The sequence below is a fragment of the Henckelia pumila genome, chromosome 4, assembly GCF_033568475.1.
Source record: "Henckelia pumila isolate YLH828 chromosome 4, ASM3356847v2, whole genome shotgun sequence".
In the NCBI taxonomy this organism is placed as follows: Eukaryota; Viridiplantae; Streptophyta; class Magnoliopsida; order Lamiales; family Gesneriaceae; genus Henckelia; species Henckelia pumila.
Genome location: NC_133123.1, coordinates 33084480 through 33105259, shown reverse-complemented (window position 1 = coordinate 33105259; position 20780 = coordinate 33084480). Strand labels below are relative to the sequence as shown.

The 20780-nt window shown below is 37.7% G+C and overlaps 1 protein-coding gene across 2 annotated transcripts; it reads right to left on the bottom strand.

Annotated features, from left to right (window-relative positions):
* Positions 1-1490: 1490 nt before the first annotated feature.
* On the bottom strand, positions 1491-19624 carry LOC140894614 (protein DETOXIFICATION 14-like). Of its 2 annotated transcripts, none has more exons than XM_073303175.1 (7): positions 19296-19624; positions 18639-19183; positions 18221-18307; positions 18080-18136; positions 17721-17959; positions 17373-17578; positions 1491-1783 (listed from the first exon to the last, which is right to left on the bottom strand). In XM_073303175.1, exons 1-7 carry the CDS (start codon positions 19620-19622, stop codon positions 1742-1744), a joined length of 1503 nt encoding a protein of 500 aa, XP_073159276.1. In that variant the 5' UTR covers positions 19623-19624; the 3' UTR covers positions 1491-1741. The 2 variants fall into 2 exon arrangements, with proteins under 2 accessions (XP_073159276.1, XP_073159275.1); XM_073303174.1 differs by having other exon boundaries at positions 1491-1770.
* Between the last annotated feature and the right edge of the window lie 1156 nt (positions 19625-20780).

Genomic DNA, 20780 nt, shown 5'->3' with positions numbered 1-20780 from the left:
ATCTAATCTAAAAATTTTAAAATATGAATAAAGATATGATTGAAGTTAAATTTATAGATAGAGATATACAATATTGAATATTCAAAAGAAATGATATTATTAAGAGTGAATAGTGATAGACTTTCTAATCTAAAAATTTAAAAATAGAGATAAATATAGTATTGAATATTAAAAAATAAATGATATTTTAGGAAAATTAAAAAAAAAAATTACCAAGAAATTATAGATAAGTATCAAATTTTTTTTAAGTAAAAAAGAAAACAATGGGCATTAGTCCAAATTTATTTTAGGGTGATCACCAAATTGATTGAAAAGTTATTTAGGGTGAAGATTTTAATTAAATAGTAAGATATTTAATAGTTAGATTAAGATAACAATATTTATTAATTTAAAAATTCTAAAAAAATAGATAAAATATGATAAACAATAGTAGACAAGTGATGAGATATTGCGCCCGTTTGGGAACAATAGTTTTTTATTAAAAAAAGTATTTTTTAAAGTTGGCTTTTTAAAATGCTTTTTTAAATAAAAGTTGTAGTATTTTTGTGTTTAGATAAAAAAAAAATAAAAAGCACTTATTTAATTGATGAATGTGTTTGGATGAATATTATTTGTGTTTGGATAAACAAATGAAAAGCACTTATCTAGAAATAAAATTATAAAAGCACTTAAAAAAGCCACATTTTTTGGCTTCTAATAAAGCCCCAATTATAGCTTAAGTTCTTTTTAAAGCACTTAGGACCCGTTTGCTTTTGAAAGACTTTTTAAAAAATAAATGCTTTTTTAAGTTGGCTTTTAAAAGTGTTTTTTTTAAGTAAAAGCTAAATTAATTTTGTGTTTGGATAAATAGATTGAAATCACTTTTTATAAATTAAAAGCCTTTGAAAAGCTACAAATATTAGTTTTTAAAAAAGCACTTATTTTGACTTAAATAAGTGCTTTTAAAAGCACTTTAAAATTATCCAAACACATTTACAACAACAAAAGCATTTTTTTTTTTAAAAAAAACACTTTTTCTCTTTGGCTTATTAAACCAAATGGGCTCTAAGCTCATTCAAACATTAAAATAATCGCAAAAGTGTTTTTTTTAAAAAAAATTATTTTTCTTAAATTATCTAGTCATCTAGTGTTTTCAAACGGGCTCATTATTAGAAATTACTTTGAGAAGATCTAAACAGATATTGCAATAAAATTAATTAAAATTAACACCCACCAAATTAATTGAAAATTAGGCCCATAGAATTCCAAAAGAACTGAAAGAAAACTATGTCAATAGAATTCTAAAAGCTTTTTCATCCGGAACTATACGATCATACGATCCTGCATATGTGAGTGTCACATTGATGTCAAATTTTTGTAATGTTGGAATTATCAAAATTTTAAAAAAAGATCTATTAAATTATGATTGAAATTTGATAATATAAATAATCAAAATCACAAATCAAAAAGATACAAATTGACATAACCAAATTGCAACTTCCCCTCTTTTATGTTTTTTTATTGTTTTATCGAATCACTTGATTCTTTGGACATTCAATATTTCTTGCATATCAGATCCAACTACAATAAATACTAAAATAATTACATATTTGTTCTTTGTGTCACCTACATTTTATTAAAATCTAAGAGGATAAATTAGTTATTATAAATTTCTGCAAAGATATTTGACGGAAAATATAGCATTATTATAAGATCGATCTACCTGGGTCAGATGAACTCAATCTGGGATGGAGTTGTCTTCTCAAATATTCTGTGTCTTGCTTCCGTTGCCTACAAAATTCAACTACTTAATTTAATTAATAGAACATTTAAGGCTTTGTCTGTCCATGTGCTAGATCCAAGGGCCTATATTTTTTTTTTCATTTGAGATGATCTCATTTAAAATAATATCATATCAAATGCTAAAAATAATGGATCGTTGGATCCCATTTGGGCACTACCCCAATGAGATAGCATAGACAAGACCAACATTTAATATACAAGCCTTATCCACTTCTTTCCTTGTATGGCCCTATAGGGTTTTGTACATGCTCAGCGTGTCCCTCATGATTGGTTCAAATCAATGGTTCCACGTGGGGTCCCTTGATTTGAATCAATCAGAACCTGCCACGCCACCCACATGACACTACCTTGTGAATAGCATCGACACTTCCGCGGCTTCGCCATATAGATTGACTAGTAAGCAACACCCAATTCCTCCGTTATTTTTCCCGTGTGTCGTATATTTATATATTTTAATTTCAGATTTCTTTATTTAGATTGGAAGATAACAGAGCAAAGGGAAAAAGTTTTGGTAAGTCATCAATTTTCAATCATTTTGTTTATTCTAGTTCACGTAGACTTGTTCTGACTGATATTTAGTTTAGGGTAAAAACAAAAATTAAAAATTAAAATTAAAAAAATAAAAATAAAAATAAAATAAAAAAATATTTTTCTTAAAATTTTTCCGTTTGGTTACAAAAATCATTTTTAAAAAGCACTAAATAAATATTTTTTTAAAAGCTAAAATTTTTAGCTTTTTGGGCTTTTGCTTCTAACTATATTTAAAATTTTAAATAAAAACAGTTTTTCAACAGTATTCCAAACACCAAAATGGATTCTGCTTTTTAAAATTAATACACTTAAAAAAATTGAACTTATTTAATTTTTTAAAAAAAAATTTCAACTTCTGTATCCAAACAATTTCAACTTCTGTATTCAAACTGACCCTCAGTAGATGACCGACTGATAACCGAAGTAAATAGACGATCTAATGACTGATTTTTTGGTATATTGGAAATTATTGAATGAATAAATGGGCTTGAAAGCCTTGTACCAAAAGTTTGTAAGAAATGAGAAATGAGCTTGAAAGCTTGTCTCAAAAGTTTGAATTGCTTGTCCCAAAAATTTGAATTGTGGTGAATAATTTGGAGGGAAACAATATTCCACATTGGAAGATTTCCAATGTATTGTTCCCATTATATAGTCCAACTTTGGACTATGGGATTGGGCCCTTAGGGCACCGATGTTTTGAAAAAGGGCAAGACGCTAATTGATGCAACTAACACGCGCGCGGCCGGTCGGCGAGGCGAGGTCTTCTGATCCGATTATTCTTTTTGGATAAAATTTATTTAAAATAATATTTTATTATTTTATTGAGTGCGCCCGAGCGGTAAATTATTACCGCTCGAGCGCAGCACCTCACATGCGGGACAGAAACTTGGCAGAAGTTGGGCGCCCGAGCGGTAATTTATTACCGCTCGAGCGCATCGTTCAAAGTAGACCTGGCCACAGGCCGGGTCCGGGTCGGCAATAGGCCGACCCTTAACCGGCCCGCCCGTGGCCGGTTCCGGTCCGGGTCTCGGAACCGCCGGTCCGGGTCCAGTTAACCGGCGGTTCCGATTCCGGGTCGACCCTTATTTTAAAAAAAAAAATAAAATTTGTACAATTGAACTTTAAAAAGTCTATCAAATATTTCATTATCTCAATAAAAAAACTATTATATGTATTAAATAAAAATATATTATATTTCAATTTTTAACATCTTAAAATATTACATTTATTCAATAAAAAATATATGACATTTCAACTTTCAACATTGTATATTAAAAACTCTATCTAGTTCAATAAAAAAATATTATATTTATTAAATAAAAAAAATATTACATTTCAACTTTTCACATCTTATATTAAAAATTTTATATCTATCAATAAAAAATTTATTATATTTATTCAATAAAAATATATATTATATTTCAACATCTTGTATTAAAAACTATATCTATCTCAATTAAAAACTCTATTTATCTCAATAAAAAATATATTACATTTCAACTTTAAATATCATGTATAAAAAATATTATTACATTTATTTATATTTAATCACATTCAATTAACAAATAAACACTTGGCCTAGTGACAAGAATGAGATCCCAAACTCATTTGATTTTGGGTTCAAATCTCACCCATGTGTGGGTATCAAATATATGTTATTTACATTATTATTTAAAATTAAAATAATATTTTAAAAAGATAAACCCGATGGGTCAACCCGGCCAACCCGAAGGGTCGGACCCACCGGGTTGAACCGGCCAACCCGCCGGGTCGGTGGTTTTCTAAAAGGAAAATCGGGACCGGACCGCCTAGTGGCCGGTTCGGTCCCGGTTCCCCGTTGACCCGGTTAACCGGCCCGTTGACCACGAGCCGGTTTCGGTCCGGGTCCGGGCCCATCCCGGCCCTTGGCCAGGTCTAGTTCAAAGTGGCTTGCGCTCGGGCGGTAATGCGCGCGACACCGAAAGTGCGAGACAGAAGGTTGGCTAAAAGTTGGCCGCTCGAGCGGTAGAATATTACCGCCCGAGCGCACCTTCTGTGCTTTAAAAAGTCACGACTTTTTCTGGGCTTTTTCTATCATGGGTTGCATCCTTACGCCTTAAAACGTGTTGTTTCCTGTATAAGACTATATATATGTTGGTTATAACACAGAAAAGAGATATAGAAACATCTGATAACGTATACATCAGATTTCTGATTTCTGAAATATCTCTCCCTCACTTTCTCAAAGAAAAATTGAAAAACTTATTTTCGTTCGCTGAATTTCGTGATATTTGTAGTGCTGCTATATCACGATCGTTAGTCGTTGTATCTTAGAGACGATTGCCGCCAACGTTGAGCATTGTTAACGGGAAATTTCGTCTTGCGGATAGAGAGATTATCTCACCTCGACTAGTTGTTGTTGCCGTTGCTGCTGTTGTTGTACACGTTTTCAGAATTCGAAGTACACCCTTGTAACAATCGCAGGACGAAATTTTGTATTTCTCGGATTCTGAAGATGTCTACCGTTTCATTCACTCCGCTCGCTTCCGCCCCCGCACATGGAGAAAAGCCACCTAAGTTTTTTGGTGCCGACTTCAAACGTTAGCAGCAGAAAATGCTGTTCTATCTGACAACACTCAATTTGTTTAGATTCTTGAAGGAGGATCCCCCTGTCGTCATTGATGACGATTCTGACACTCAAAGGAGGACCGCAGTTGATGCATGGAACCACATCGATTTTCTGTGCAGAAACTATATTCTGAATGGCCTTGATGACACTCTCTATAGTGTCTACTCCTCTGTCAAGACGACCAAGGAACTCTAGGATTCCTTGGAGAAGAAATACAAAACGGAAGACGCAGGTATAAAGAAGTTCGTGGTTGGCAAATTTCTGTACTTCAAGATGATAGACTCAAAAACTGTAATGAGTCAAGTGCAAGAGATACAAATCATCTTGCATGACTTATTGGCCAAAGGGATGGAAATCAATGAACCATTCCAAGTCGCATCTATCATTGAGAAGTTGCCTCCAATGTGGAAAGACTTCAAAAACTACCTTAAGCACAAACGTAAGGAGTTGAAACTTGAAGATCTTATAGTGCGACTTCGCATTGAGGAGAACAACAGAAATACCGAGGCCAAGTCACATAAAAAGATGGAAACCGAGGCCAAAGCAAATCTGGCGGAGTCTAGTACGAATCAAAAGAGGAAGCGCCCCCATGATGGGAAGCAAAAGGGGAAGACGAAGAAATTCCAAGGAAGTTGCTACAACTGTGGCAAACCAAATCACATGGCAAGGGATTGCCGAATTTCAAAGAAAAACAACACAAATCAGAAACGAAATCAATCAAACTTGGTTGAACAAAGGTATGTACCTTTAGCAATTTCTGATATTGATTTAAGTGCCGTTATTTGTGAGACCAACATGGTGGATGATCCGAGAGGATGGTGGATTGATACCGGCTCTACGAGTCACATTTGTGCCGATAAAGATATGTATTCCACCTATGCCACCGTTGGGGATCGAAAGTTGTTCATGGGAAACTCCGCAACATCTGAAGTTGTGGGAGTAGGAAACGTGGTGTTGAAGATGACCTCGGGCAAAGAGGTGACGCTCAAGAATGTGCTGCATGTGCCAGACATTCGGAAGAACTTAGTTTCGGGTTCTCTTTTGAGCAAGGATGTATTTAGAATGGTATTTGAATCTGATAAATTTGTATTAACTAAATCTGGTGTATTTGTTGGCAAAGAGTACCAAGATAGTGGTCTCTTTAAACTGAATGTAATGAATGTTTCCCGCCTTGAGGCGAAGAATAAAGTTATTAGTTCTGCTTACTTGACTGAAAGTTATGAATTATGGCATGAATGATTAGGACATGTTAACTTCAATACGTTGCAACGTGTAGTACCCCGTAACCGAAATTGGTAATTAAGAGATTAATTATGTTAATTAAACCAATTTGGTATCTGAAGGATCGGAAGCTCCGAAGGTGAGATCGGAAGCTCCGATCAGGATCGGAAGCTCCGATCGTTATTACGTCATGCATGACGTGTGGCAGGATCGGAAACTCCGATCGCCCTATCCGAAGTCAACTAGTGAGATTTTGACATGTGGCAGATAAGGATGTTCGGAAGCTCCGATGGCAGGATCGGACGTTCCGATCAAGGATCGGAAGTTCCGATTGAGGATCGGAGGTTCCGATCAATGCCTATAAATATAAGGTCCGAGGCATTCATTTCCTGCCAATTCCGAATTCTCTCCTTCGCCCTCGTGGTCCTATTTTAAGACTTTGGGTACTCTTATTCTAGAGTTGGAGTAGGATATTTGTTTTAGTATAGTCAGACAGTGTCTGACATAGTAGCGGAGCAGTGCTCGTGTTGTAGAGCCGTGCTCGAGGCTGTGGATTCGCAGCAGGGGAGTGCCCTAGTTGCGGGATAGTCGCCATCACTGGGCTGACGACGGACGCAGATATAGCTATGATCTCCTTAAATTATTTAGGAGTATGCAATAGCTTAGTTAAGGCTTTTAGAGCTTATTGAATGATGCATGGGTATTTGCATTGTAGACTTGATGATAGGCTTGGAACCTAGAGTGGGACTACTAGGACTGCCTTAGAAAGGTACGTAAGTACTGACTGAGATTTCCAGCTGATATGCATGCTTATATGTTGCATTTATGTGTTTGCATGTTATTATTGTTATGCGGCATGTGCATATCATCTTGTGCCTGTACATCTGTATATCTTTCGAGATGAGCCAGTTAGGGTTGCTCAGCCCTGTTAGGACGTTTGATATCGAGTACCCTTAGGTACTGATACCTCGAGGACTCCGTGGTCCGCGTCCGGGATTCGAGAATGAGTGGTCGCACACAGTGGTTAGCTACCTCGATGTGACGAGCTTATATCCCAGGCGCCAGTTTGAGCAGTTTGTATACAGTTATCCCAGATATGGATACCCGGTCATTTGCATGCATCATATTTGTATGTTTATCCGTGCTTTCGTATTGAGCTTAGAGCTCACGTCCAGTATTTTCTGTGTATCTGGATACCCTATTCGATGGGGCAGGTATAGGTGCAGGATTGAGCACCAGGATCCTGGAGTAGCCAGTGACCTTGAAGACAGCAGGATTAGCTGTAGGTTTTATTTAAAGTAATTCGATTGGGTTGTATAAATCGAGTTTGATTAGCCGGTTGTATTCTGCCGGTCTACTTGTATTTAGTCTTCCGCAGCAATTTGATTTAATGCATGCTTAATTATGCTCTTAACTCTGATTAGGTATTGGATCCGGGTCGGGTCGCTACATTTATGGTATCAGAGCACTGCATGCAAGGGACTTAGGAAATTGATAATAAGACTTCTTGATTATCCTTGTAGGATTGATTGAGGCTAGCGAAAGAAGATTTGGTTCTTCATTGCCAAGGTTTGCGGCAGAAGTTTTTACTATAAGGAATGCAACAGTGATGAGAACACCAGTAGTAGCATATCGATAGATAGACTGACTGCTGTGGACGGTTCATCATTCGATGCATTGGGATGTTGATCGAAGAACATATGGATTCCAGCCAGGGAAGACTGGAAGAGAAGATAGGTTATATCGCGTCAGACACCTCTGAGGGCTTTTTGGAACGAATGGTGTTTAGTAATCCATGTGGTTCCACTCCTTGAAGATTCTCCACTCGTAGTTGGAGAGATTGTCAGATAGACCTTCACCAGAGAATGCCTCGAATGCCTAAAGCATGACAGGTTTCGAGAGTGAGGTCTTTAACCTCGTGCAGAACATGGTTTTGCCGGTATTCTTGTATCGATGCTTTTGGTAGGCATACGGAAAACTTCATGTTCAAAAGCATGATTTAGATACAAGAAGAACGCTGATGGTAGATCGTGAGCAGAAGAAGTCGACTGACATGCACTGACGCAGAGCATAGCTGGTTAGCTAACACGTGCCATTTCTCCGGAGTTCTTCGCTGGAGGACATGTAGAGAGACTTGGACGGGAGTATGCTTGTATCGATGCGTGTGTCGATTGGAAGCTTCATGCTCAAGGAACGAAGACAAGTAAGATGATTTTAAATACAATATTGAAGTATTTGTAAATAGTATTTCAGTTGTAATATATCATCAGAATTTGGTTGTATCATTTCAAGTTATTGGATGTACATGTTGTTGTAATTTCGGGATACTGTAATGATATTACATGGGATTGTAATAAAGAAATTGTACAAACTTGAAGTAATGATACATGTGTTACTTATTCAGCAATTCGTGATTAATTGCAAGTAATTTTATAAAGTTTGGCCTGGAATTAGTTGACTAATCAACTAGGATAGCTCATGGATTTTGAGTAAGTCAACGGTAATGGATTCACATGGGGTTAGTCTAGGTGTTTTCCTAGGGCTGACCTAATTAGTCGTTTGACTGAGTTAGTGCCATTGATGAGGTAATTCATCTGGGAGCATGGAAATATCGATCTTGTTTGGAATTTTGAGTTTTTGTTCTAAGTTGTTTCCTTAGGACAGTAGTCTGATTGACCTGCATAGGTTGAGACTTCGTGATGATGGGATTTCATCGGAATACCAAGTCGGGTATATGCCGAGAGTTGTGGACTAGGACCATGACTAGACATGATGGAGCGCGACCCTATGCCAGTGTTACTCTGGGAGTCTTTCGTACTTCGGAGAATGCCTGGAAGCCTTCGTGCTTCAGGATTTGGCGGTGGGAAGGCTACTTAGTCTAGAGTTTTGGTAACAGTCACGACGGGGTATGACATTGGATTGGATGCCTGGTTAGGTGTCAGCGGTTTAGATATCGTCTGACTGTCGTCAGAGATATTGGTTTGCAGTTTTGTCACAAGGACCAGTCTTGGAGGGATTTTCCTTGACGAGTACGTACTCTGAACAGATAGTTTTAGTCTATTGGATACTGCTAGACTAGTGGATCTAGTCGGGGTTTAGATGCTCTTGTGATAGGGGCTATCCAGGAGTTTTGGTTTGTGAAATTCCTGAAACATTTGACTCGGAGATGAGTAGTTTTCAGCATTAATGGTTTCCTTCAGTGATAGATTATATCCGATGCTAAGGATTGTACATGACTATTTGAGGCGTGAGGATAGCGTGATTTATGCCAGTGTACACTTGGTGGTGATTTTAGGTGGGACACCGCGGCAAGTAACCTCAGTCTCGATTTGTTGCAGTCTTAGCAAGAGATATAGTTATCAGGAGCAAGTTTAGCGACAGTTGGTAGTGAGTCAGTATCGATGCGAGATTGGTACTGGTGACTACTAATAGCTATTGTCTGACTTTGTCAGAGATAGGTGAGTTGAATCAGCTGTGATTCTTTTGATTCCAAGTATTTGGGATATGCGAACGTATGGCCGTGAGATCATGATTATTGATCGAGCCATGTGAGATTTCAAAATGACCAAGACCTGGCGGATGGTTGCCATAATTTGGTTGGTACTGACAAGTTGTGTGATAGTCACAACTTATCGACGAGGTCGATTGGTTGAGCAGATCAGTAATTAAGATATCATGAACCGAGAGATACTTGGGACGATACTATAAGCCGTCGTGCTTATGAGTTTGGATCCTTTAAGTAAATGTTTCGGAATATTAAGAGAATTATTTGCATTCAGGATTCTCGGGTGGTTGAGATTTTCGGAGTGCAGTCGTTTGGACTTTCAAGTTCAATAGATCACGGTAGGTGATTGCATGTTTTGACTTTGGTAAGTCATGGCTAGTTCGATAAATCGGGTAAAGTTATCAGTGGTAAGCAGAGACATTCGGATTTAGTGACGTTTCAGGAAGAGTATCTTCTCGGTAAGAGAAGACATAAATGATCTGAACATTGCTTGGTATTAGCAATGGTTGACCCAGTTTTGGAAATAGAATTGTTCCATGCTATTGGATTACAGTTTTGGGAACTGTTAGCCGAATACTTGTTTAGGCATTTTCAGCAGTTTTCTCGGAGGATTTTCGTTAAATTGTGATTCGACGAGTGTTGCGGAATTCAATGAGCATTAGCAGGCCGATATCAGTTGTTTGTTCGTGGGATTATACGACAGCTGAGACTGTGTTCAGAGTCTAGCGAGATTGTTGTCGGTGATTTCCCAGTACGTTCTGATGTGCTATGCCATTGAGGTGTTGGGATCGACCGAGATCGATCGGGTAAATTCGTTGGTTTACCGCATGTGTCGTGGATTGCATGAAGGGTTGAGGTGAACTAGTTTTGTTCATCTTGGTAGCAAGTCAAGTGTGACTTGGGATTTTTATCTATGGTTGGATAACCAGTGTTGCGAATTCAATTGATATCTCGAGTAACGAGATAGTGGTGATCTTTAATCTAGACTACTAATGTTGTAAATGTTGCGGTCCCATCTATGGGTTCAGAATTATAGTGGTGACATTCTTTGAGAATATTAGTCAGCATCGAAGAAAATAAGTACGGAATGTAAGTCTGTCGATGCTAGGAACTTTCGGGATTAGTTGTATCTGGTCTTCTCGTTAGTACGAACTGATTCTAGCAAGAGGGATAGTCAGTATCAAGTGGTATACTTGACGAGGAACTATCACTGCTAAGGTTCGTAGGAACAGTGGGTATTCGAAGAACAGTCGAGAGCACTCTATTGATCGTAAGGCTCGGTTATACATCCAAAAGATCGTTCTACTTCATGGATGCCGGTGGGCATTGTCAGCGATCGAGACCCAGGTTTACTTCCATATTCTGGGGGAGTGTCCAGCGTGCTACGAGCACTGCTTTCAGTTTAAATACTGAATATCATCCAGAGACAGATGGTCAGATGGAGAGCGCTATCCATACCTTGGAGGACATGTTTTGGGCGTGTACTATGGATTTTTGGTTCAGTTTAGCCAGATCAGTTGTCATTGATTAAGTTCGCGTACAACAATAGGTACCATCATAGCATTGGGAGGACACTTGTTGAGGCATTGTACGGGCGACTTGTCATACTCCATTCTTCTAGAAAGAAGTGGGGGAGATAGTATTTCTGAGAATGTCACTTTTTCGTAAGATTCTCAGATTTTGTCTTAAAGGCAAATTGTCTCCCAGGTTTATCGGTCCGTTTGAGATCTTGGAGAACATTGGCGATTTCGCTTATAGACTAGCTTTGCCATCACATCTTTCCAGTATTCACGACGTGTTCCACGTATCACTGTTGCGACGGTACGTGGCGGATGAGTCTCATATTCTGCAGCGGTCTGAGGTTCAAGTGAGCAAGGATTTGACCTATGCTGAGAAACCTATTCGTATCCTGGATTATAAGGATAAGGTTTTACGGAACAAAGTCATTCCTTTGGTTTTAGTTCAGTGGCAGCGCCGAGGCACTGAGGAAGCTACTTGGGAGCTTGAAGAAAGGATGCGTGAAGACCATCCTGAGTTGTTTTGATTTCAGTTTTGAGTTGTATTCGGTTGTAACGTTTGAATTGAATAAGAAATGTTTCTGTACCTTGTATTGCATTCGGTACTTAAGATCTATTTTCGAGGACGAAATATCTTAAGTGGGTAAGAATGTAGTACCCCGTAACCGAAATTGGTAATTAAGAGATTAATTATGTTAATTAAACCAATTTGATATCTGAAGGATCGGAAGCTCCGAAGGTGAGATCGAAAGCTCCGATCGTTATTACGTCATGCATGACGTGTGGCAGGATCGGAAACTTCGATCGGGATCGGAAGCTCCGATCGCCCTATCCGAAGTCAACCAGTGAGATTTTGACATGTGGCAGATAAGGATGTTCGGAAGCTCCGATGGCAGGATCGGACGTTCCGATCAAGGATCGGAAGTTCCGATCGAGGATCGGAGGTTCCGATCAATGCCTATAAATATAAGGTCCGAGGCATTCATTTCCTGCCAATTCCGAATTCTCTCCTTCGCCCTCGTGGTCCTATTTTAAGACTTTGGGTACTCTTATTCTAGAGTTGGAGTAGGATATTTGTTTTAGGATAGTCAGACAGTGTCTGACATAGTAGCGGAGCAGTGCTCGTGTTGTAGAGCCGTGTTCGAGGCTGTGGATTCGCAGCAGGGGAGTGCCCTAGTTGCGGGATAGTCTCCATCAGTGGGCTGACGACGGACGCATGTATAGCTATGGTCTCCTTAAATTATTTAGGAGTATGCAATAGCTTAGTTAAGGCTTTTAGAGCTTATTGAATGATGCATGGGTATTTGCATTGTAGACTTGATGATAGGCTTGGAACCTAGAGTGGGACTACTAGGACTGCCTTAGAAAGGTACGTAACTACTGACTGAGATTGCCAGCGGATATGCATGCTTATATGTTGCATTTATGTGTTTGCATGTTATTATTGTTATGCTGCATGTGCATATCATCTTGTGCCTATACATCTGTATATCTTTCGAGATGAGCCAGTTAGGGTTGCTCAGCCCTGTTAGGACGTTTGATATCGAGTACCCTTAGGTACTGATACCTCAAGGACTCCGTGGTCCGCGTGTTTGAGCAGTGGTTAGCTACCCCGATGTGACGAGCTTATATCTCAGGCGCCAGTTTGAGCAGTTTGTATACAGTTATCCCAGATATGGATACCCGATCATTTGCATGCATCATATTTGTATGTTTATCCGTGCTTTCATATTGAGAGCTCACGTCCAGTATTTTCTGTGTATCTGGATACCCTATTCGATGGGGCAGGTATAGGTGCAGGATTGAGCACCATGAGCCTGGAGTAGCCAGTGACCTTGAAGACAGCAGGATTAGCTGTAGGTTTTATTTAAAGTAATTCGATTGGGTTGTATAAATCGAGTTTGATTAGCCGGTTGTATTCTGCCGGTCTACTTGTATTTAGTCTTCCGCAGCAATTTGATTTAATGCATGCTTAATTATGCTCTTAACTCTAATTAGGTAGTGGATCCGGGTCGGGTCGCTACACAACAACTTGCAAATTTAAATGTAATACGTACGTTTAAAAGAAATCCACAAAACAAGTGTGAGATTTGTGTTGAAGCGAAAATGGTTAAAGCTCCATTTCATAATGTCACGAGAAGTACTACGCCACTTGAATTAATACATACTGATGTATGTGATTTAAAAATGGTACAAACACGAGGTAGAAATAAGTACTTTATAACATTCATTGATGACTGCACCAGATTTTGTTACGTATATTTATTGAAAAGCAAAGATGAAGCAATTGAAGCTTTCAAGAAATATAAGACTGAGATTGAAAATCAACGAAGTTCAAAGATTAAAAATGATTCAAAGTGATCGAGGTGGAGAGTATGTAGCTTCTTTTGAAGAATTTTGCTCAACTTCGGGCATCATTCATCAAACGACAGCCCCTTACTCACCTCAATCCAATGGCGTTGCAGAACGCAAAAATCGAACATTAAAGGAAATGTTGAATGCGTTGTTAATAAATTCTGACTTACCTCAAAATATGTGGGGTGAAGCGATTCTCTCAGCAACTCACATTCTAAACCAGATTCCAATCAAAGGAAAAGATGAAACACCATATGAACAGTGAAAAGGTTATAAACCTTCTTACCAATACCTCAAAGTGTGGGGGTGTTTGGCTAAAGTAGAAGTACCTAAGCCAAAACAAATAAAAATTGGGCCTAAAACGGTGGACTGCATATTTATTGGTTATGCATACAATAGTAGTGCATATCGATTCATAGTGCATAAGTCAACAATTCCTGATGTAAATGAAGGCACAATCATGGAATCAAGGAATGATGTATTCTTTGAAAATATATTTTCTTGTAAAGAAAGGAAAGAAATAAGTTCGAACAAGCGAACTTATGAAAATACAATTGAAACTCCACAAACCAAAGAAAAACCAAGACGCAGCAAGCGTGCACGAGTTGAAAAGTCGTTTGGTCCTGATTTTCTAACATACATGTTAGATAATGAACCAAGAAATCTTCAAGAGGCTTTAGCAAATCCCGAGGCTCCTTTTTGGAAGGAAGCCATACAAAATGAAATAGATTTCATCATGCATAATCATACGTGGGAGTTGGTTGATCTCCCTCCGGGATGTAAATCTTTAGGATCCAAGTGGATTCTTAAAATGAAATACAAAGAAGATGGATCTATAGATAAATATAAAGATCGACTCGTGGTTCAAGGTTTTAGACAAAAGGAGGGATATGATTTCTTCGATACCTACTATCCGGTTTCTAGAATAACATCCATTCGTGTTCTCATAGCTATTGCAGCTTTGCATGATCTTGAGATACATCAAATGGATGTTAAAACAGCGTTTTTGAATGGAGAGTTGGATGAAGAAATATATATATATATAAAACAACCAGAAGGGTTTATTGTACCCGGAAAAGAAGGAAATGTGTGTAAACTTGTCAAGTCGTTGTATGGACTCAAACAAGCACCTAAACAGTGGCATCAAAAGTTTGACACTGCAATGTTATCAAATGGTTTCACAATAAATGAATGTGACAAATGTGTCTATATTAAAGGTACTACAAATGCATATGTAATTGTTTGCCTTTATGTAAATGATATGTTAATCATGGGAATCAACCATCAATTGATTGTGAAAACTAAGAAGATGTTGAGACAACATTTTGATATGAAGGATTTGGGATTGTGTGATATAATTATAGGGATTAAAGTCTCTAGACTTCCTGCTGGAATTATGTTATCTCAAATTCATTATGTAGAAAAGGTTTTTGAACGATTTAATGCCACAAATCGTCCTTCGGCTAGAACACCTATGGAATTGGGTACACATTTAGCCAGAAATAGAGGAGAACCTGCTTCACAAGTGGAATATGCAAGGGTGATAGGAAGTTTAATGTACTTAACTAACTGTACCCATCCTGATCTTGCATATACTGTAAACAAACTGAGTCGGTTCATAAGTAATCCAAGTGAGGATCATTGGAAAGCATTAATGAGAGTGATTGGATATTTGAAATACACTTCGAGTTATGGAATAGTGTATACAAAATATCCTGTAGTCCTAAAAGGATATTGTGATGCAAATTGGATTTCTGACACGAAAGACTCCAAATCTACGAGTGGATATGTGTTCACAATCGGTGGAGGAGCGGTGCCATGGAGATCCTCTAAACAAACTTGTATAGCTCGGTCGACTATGGAGTCCGAGTTCGTTGCTCTAGATAAAGCTGGAGAAGAAGCCGAGTGACTTCGTAACTTTCTAGAAGATATTCCATGTTGGAATAAACCGGTGTCTTCCATTACGATTCATTGTGACAGTCAGTCAGCAATATAAAAAACACAAAGTAGTATGTACAATGGTAAATTTCGACATATTCGTCGGAGACATAATACCATAAGACAATTGATCTCGAATGGGGTTATTTCGGTTGACTATGTGAAGTCAAAGGAAAACCTTGCGGATCCGCTTACAAAAAGTATAAATAGAGATCAAATGTACAAACTACTTGGAGGAATGGGTTTAAAATCCACAAATTAAAATATTTATAGCGGTAACCCAACCTTGAGAATTGGAGATCCCAAGACCTTGGTTCAATGGGACAACTAAGTTATAAATGTTAGTTTGAGTATTTGGAATAATTACTCACTCATTCCTGTAATATCCAAGTATAAATGACCTGCAAAATGTGGTGAGGTTAAGTTTTCTTTTAATGATTCCTATACCTATGAGGTGGAGTAACGCAGGATACTCTTGATAGGATCACCTATATAAGTACAAAGTATTGACCGCTTTGATTGTAACACTTATGAATCTAAGATACGATCCAGGGCCGAAATAGACACAACGTGAGAACAAAATAAGTAAGAGTATTGTTATGTAAGTACTATTGTCTTGGTTTACATAAACGGTTGACTAGTTTAAGACATCGCGTCACTATGCAACTATTAAATCCGATAGTATTTTACTAAGGTAGGTTCAAAGCCACAAGCTACCTATCCTGATGTAAAAATATCTCATAAAAACTTTCTAGTGAGAATGATAATGTACGTGAAATTCATTCATGTGGGGGATTGTTGGAAATTATTGAATGAATAAATGGGCTTGAAAGCCTTGTACCAAAAGTTTGTAAGAAATGAGAAATGAGCTTGAAAGCTTGTCTCAAAAGTTTGAATTGCTTGTCCCAAAAATTTGAATTGTGGTGAATAATTTGGAGGGAAACAATATCCCACATTGGAAGATTTCCAATGTATTGTTCACATTATATAGTCTAACTTTGGACTATGGGATTGGGCCCTTAGGGCACCGATGTTTTGTAAAGGGGCAAGACGCTAATTGATGCAACTAACACACGCGCGCGGCCGGCCGGTGAGGCGAGGTCTTCTGATCCGATTATCTTTTTTGGATAAAATTTATTTAAAATAATATTTTATTATTTTATTGAGTGCGCTCGAGCGGTAAATTATTACCGCTCGAGCGCAGCACCTCACATGCGGGACAGAAACTTGGCAGAAGTTGGGCGCCCGAGCGGTAACATCGTTCAAAGTGGCTTGCGCCCGGGCGGTAATGCGCGCGACACCAAAAGTGCGAGACAGAAGGTTGGCTAAAAGTTGGCCGCTCGAGCGGTAGAATATTACCGCCCGAGCGCACCTTCTGTGCTCTGAAAAGTCACGACTCTTTCTGGGCTTTTTCTGTCATGGGTTGCATCCTTACGCCTTAAAACGTGTTGTTTCGTGTATAAGACTATATATACGTTGGTTATAACACAGAAAAGAGATATAGAAACATTTGATAACGTATACATCAGATTTCTGATTTCTGAAATATCTCTCCCTCACTTTCTCAAAGAAAAATTGAAAAACTTATTTTCGTTCGCTGAAGTTCGTGATATTTGTAGTGCTACTATATCACGATCGTTAGTCGTTGTATCTTAGAGACGATTGCCGCCAACGTTGAGCACTGTTAACGGGCAATTCGTTTTGCGGATAGAGAGATTCTCTCGCCTCGACTAGTTGCTGTTGCGGTTGCTGCTACTGTTGTTGTACACGTTTTCAGAATTCGAAGTACACCCTTGTAACATGGTATTCAGTAGATATATATCTACCGATTGCAAACGTACGTAGTCTAACATAGGTTGTTTCTTAAAAAAAAAAAAAAATAGACATCAAACTTAAAAGAGCGTTATCTAATTACCTGTTTGTCCCAATCAGTGAGGTATGTGACAATTGAAAACAAGAAGCATTGCACTGCTGCTCCAATCACCAATCCAATCCAAAGTCCTTTCCCATTTAAATGCAGCACAAATCCCATTACCAAGGCCACTGGAATCCCCACCAGGTAGTATGATCCAAGATTCACATATGCCCCTATTTGCTGCCAGCCCCCACCCCTTGCTACTCCTAAATAACAAGCACACATGAAACAATTATATACTCTTGCAATTTATCTGTACAATTCCATTAAACACAGTTTTTTTTTTTATGAGATTCTTGTTGTTTATGTTTTAACAAGGAGGTGACAGAGATTAAAATGGATCATTACCAGAGAGGATTGCCTGTAAGCTATCCATGACGATGGAGAGGGAGATAAGAGGAGCCATTCTTTGAATATACAGAATCAATTCTTCTTCTCTGGTGAATACAAATCCCAATACTCGACCACAAATGGAAATAGCGATTGCTGCCAAGATGAACTCTGTAACTGCAAGAATTAGCGCAGTTTGTAGAGCCACTCGAGCTGCTTGAGGATTCCCTGCCCCGAGTTCATTTGAAATCCGAGTGCTGCAACGTACGTGCTTAATCAGTGGAAGCATTATGATATCCAAACGATATATCGGAATTTTTCGTGCTTCATAGGTTTCTAGCTATGCATTAGAACAAGGAGACATATAATATCAATACCTTGCAGCCGCGCCAAAAGAATAAGGTATGTTAAAATGCAAGGAAGTGATTGTCATGCTGCTTCAATGGGAAATGGTTAGCATGGATAAACTCCGAAATTTGAAGAACAAAAGTTTAAAACAATGATTGAGAATTAATTACCATATAGATAGAACAGACATTTCAAGTTGTGGATTTTGCAATAGGCCAGAAAACATGCTCACTATCTCAAATGACCACCACTCCAAACTGTCAAAATCATTGCCATTCAAAAATCAAATACCATATAACTAAATACAAAATAAATGAAGAGTTGAGATAAAAGAGATTTGACATAGATGATTTTTTAAACTAACCTGACCATTCTGATACCTATGAACTGGATACTGGTCGAATAAATTCATTTATGTATTTTTGAAGTTTTTTTCTTTTTTCTTTTTCTTTTTTTTTTTTTTTTGCAATTTTAACTTTTATTTTATTGGAGTGCTGATGTAACATCATACATGTATATTGCGGTGACATGTTATTTTTAAAAAAAACAAATAATATGCATCGTTAAGTTCTTAACAATAGTAATTACCAAACCATGGTAGCAGAAGGTATAGCGTATTGAAAGAAGTCCTTGAAAGAGCCGAAAACATCCTTGGAGAAGGATGCACGAGTCTGGCTACAAACACAAGAATACTTCACGTAAAACCCGAGGAAAATCACGTTTATCCAGTATGATAACCCGATCGAAACCGCAGCTCCGGTGTTGCCTAGCTTTAACTTGAACACAAAAGCCCAACAAAGAGGAAGATTGATCAACAAAGTCGCGACCGAGCTCACAAGCATTGGAAGGATCAAGCTCTGAGTCTGCAGATATCGAGTCAGAGACTGAAGGATCGCGTATGGGAAGAGAGATGGGATTAGCCAAACCGCGAATTTTCCGGCTTCCTCCGAGATCAAATGGTCTTGGCCCATGAATTCCAACAGTTTTTGTGTGTAAATCCATAGTAGAGAAACTGGTAAACAGACCATAAAGAGGCATACAACGGCCGCATAGGCGTAGGTTCCCACTTGGCTGTATTGCTCGGCTCCATATGCCTGCCCACATAGAGTTTCCAGTGCACTGGCCATTCCAAACTGTATGGAGAAATCTCAAAAATTGCAATATTAATATTTTGTCTCGTTACGATTTTAGTCCTTTTTTTTTTAAGCTTGAGAGTTGCGAAACAAGAATTTAATAAGAGCTTACAACAACACTGAATCCTGTGACGTTGCAAAAAGTGATGGCAATGGATGCACTGGACAGGGAGAGCTCACTGAGATGTCCCAACATGAACATCGGGGACAGGCGGAGGACGAACTGCGACACCGTGACCACTATCATCGGCCACGCGATGAAATTCACCCGGTTCGCCTCTCTTAGGAATTTTCCTCGGGAACTTATCATATTTCCAAAAAAATTTTGAGTCGATTGTTCGAGGGAAGTGTATTCAACTCTGGGAAAATCTGAAAAAAGAAGCTTCCATGGCTGCCATAGAAATCTTGCTTCAGTTGTGATCCGATCAGTGTTTTCCATGGTTAATTAATTGTACGTGCTCAAAGATAGGAAAAGTATATTGTTTTATGTTGTGATGTAGAGGAGCACAAAACAATGTTAATGTATTGAATACTTTTTTACGTGCGATATTGGATTGTGAGTCGGTGAAAAGAGAAGACACCAAGACTAAAATAAATAATATGATAATCTCGTAAAGGCTACTATTATGATTTATGACATTTGATATCTTACAAAAGGGCTGGGCACTTCACAAATTAAACGTTCTTTAGGTGACGGCCGGGCTACTATTACTAATTTAATGAGAGGTAATTAATTTTTATTTGGAATTAAACATATATTTTTAATTAAATTTTTAAATATATTATTATATTTTCAAAATGAGAAAATTATATTTTGATCATGTAGATTATATGTTTTATATTTGATCATATTGTGGGTTAATTTTTATGGTTTTAGTACGCTAGTTTGTATTTTTTCGATTTAAATTATTTTTGTCGGAGTTGATGTACTTTGAAATTATGTATCACCGAAAAATATTGGTGTGACATTAACATTATATTGGACATGTTAATATAAGTTTTAGACAAAAATTCTTATAAAACCGTAGTCAATTTTATGATACAAATCTTTTTATACATATGAAATATACCTAATATTCATCCCATCTTTCCTTCCACCTAAATAAACAAATTAACTATATACCAGCTGCCCACTAATTCGGTAGGGATTCGGCTTAATTAAGGCTGTCCAATTCATGAATATTTACCATGACGAAATATATATATATATATATAATCCCAGAAATTAATTGTAGTTAACATAACTAAATGGCGCAGTGCAAGTTATCTAAGCTTCTCTCTATTGAAAATGGCTCGAACCAGCCTCTTCCAGCTTTCATATGATTGATTGTTGCTTCAAAATCAAACAAATTAAACCAATTATGAGAATGAAGAGATGAGATCGTTTTTTAAAAGATAAATAAATAATTCTTTTTATTAACTATTCTTAACTATCCCGCTAATAACCTGTTTGGCATGAATATTTTTATTTTTAGTTATCTGATTATCTATTATAAAAGCATATTTTTAAATAGTTTACTTACAAATATTTCATAAAATACTAAATATATTTCATAAACAAATCACAATCGTCATTCTTATTTCCCCCCCAAATTTT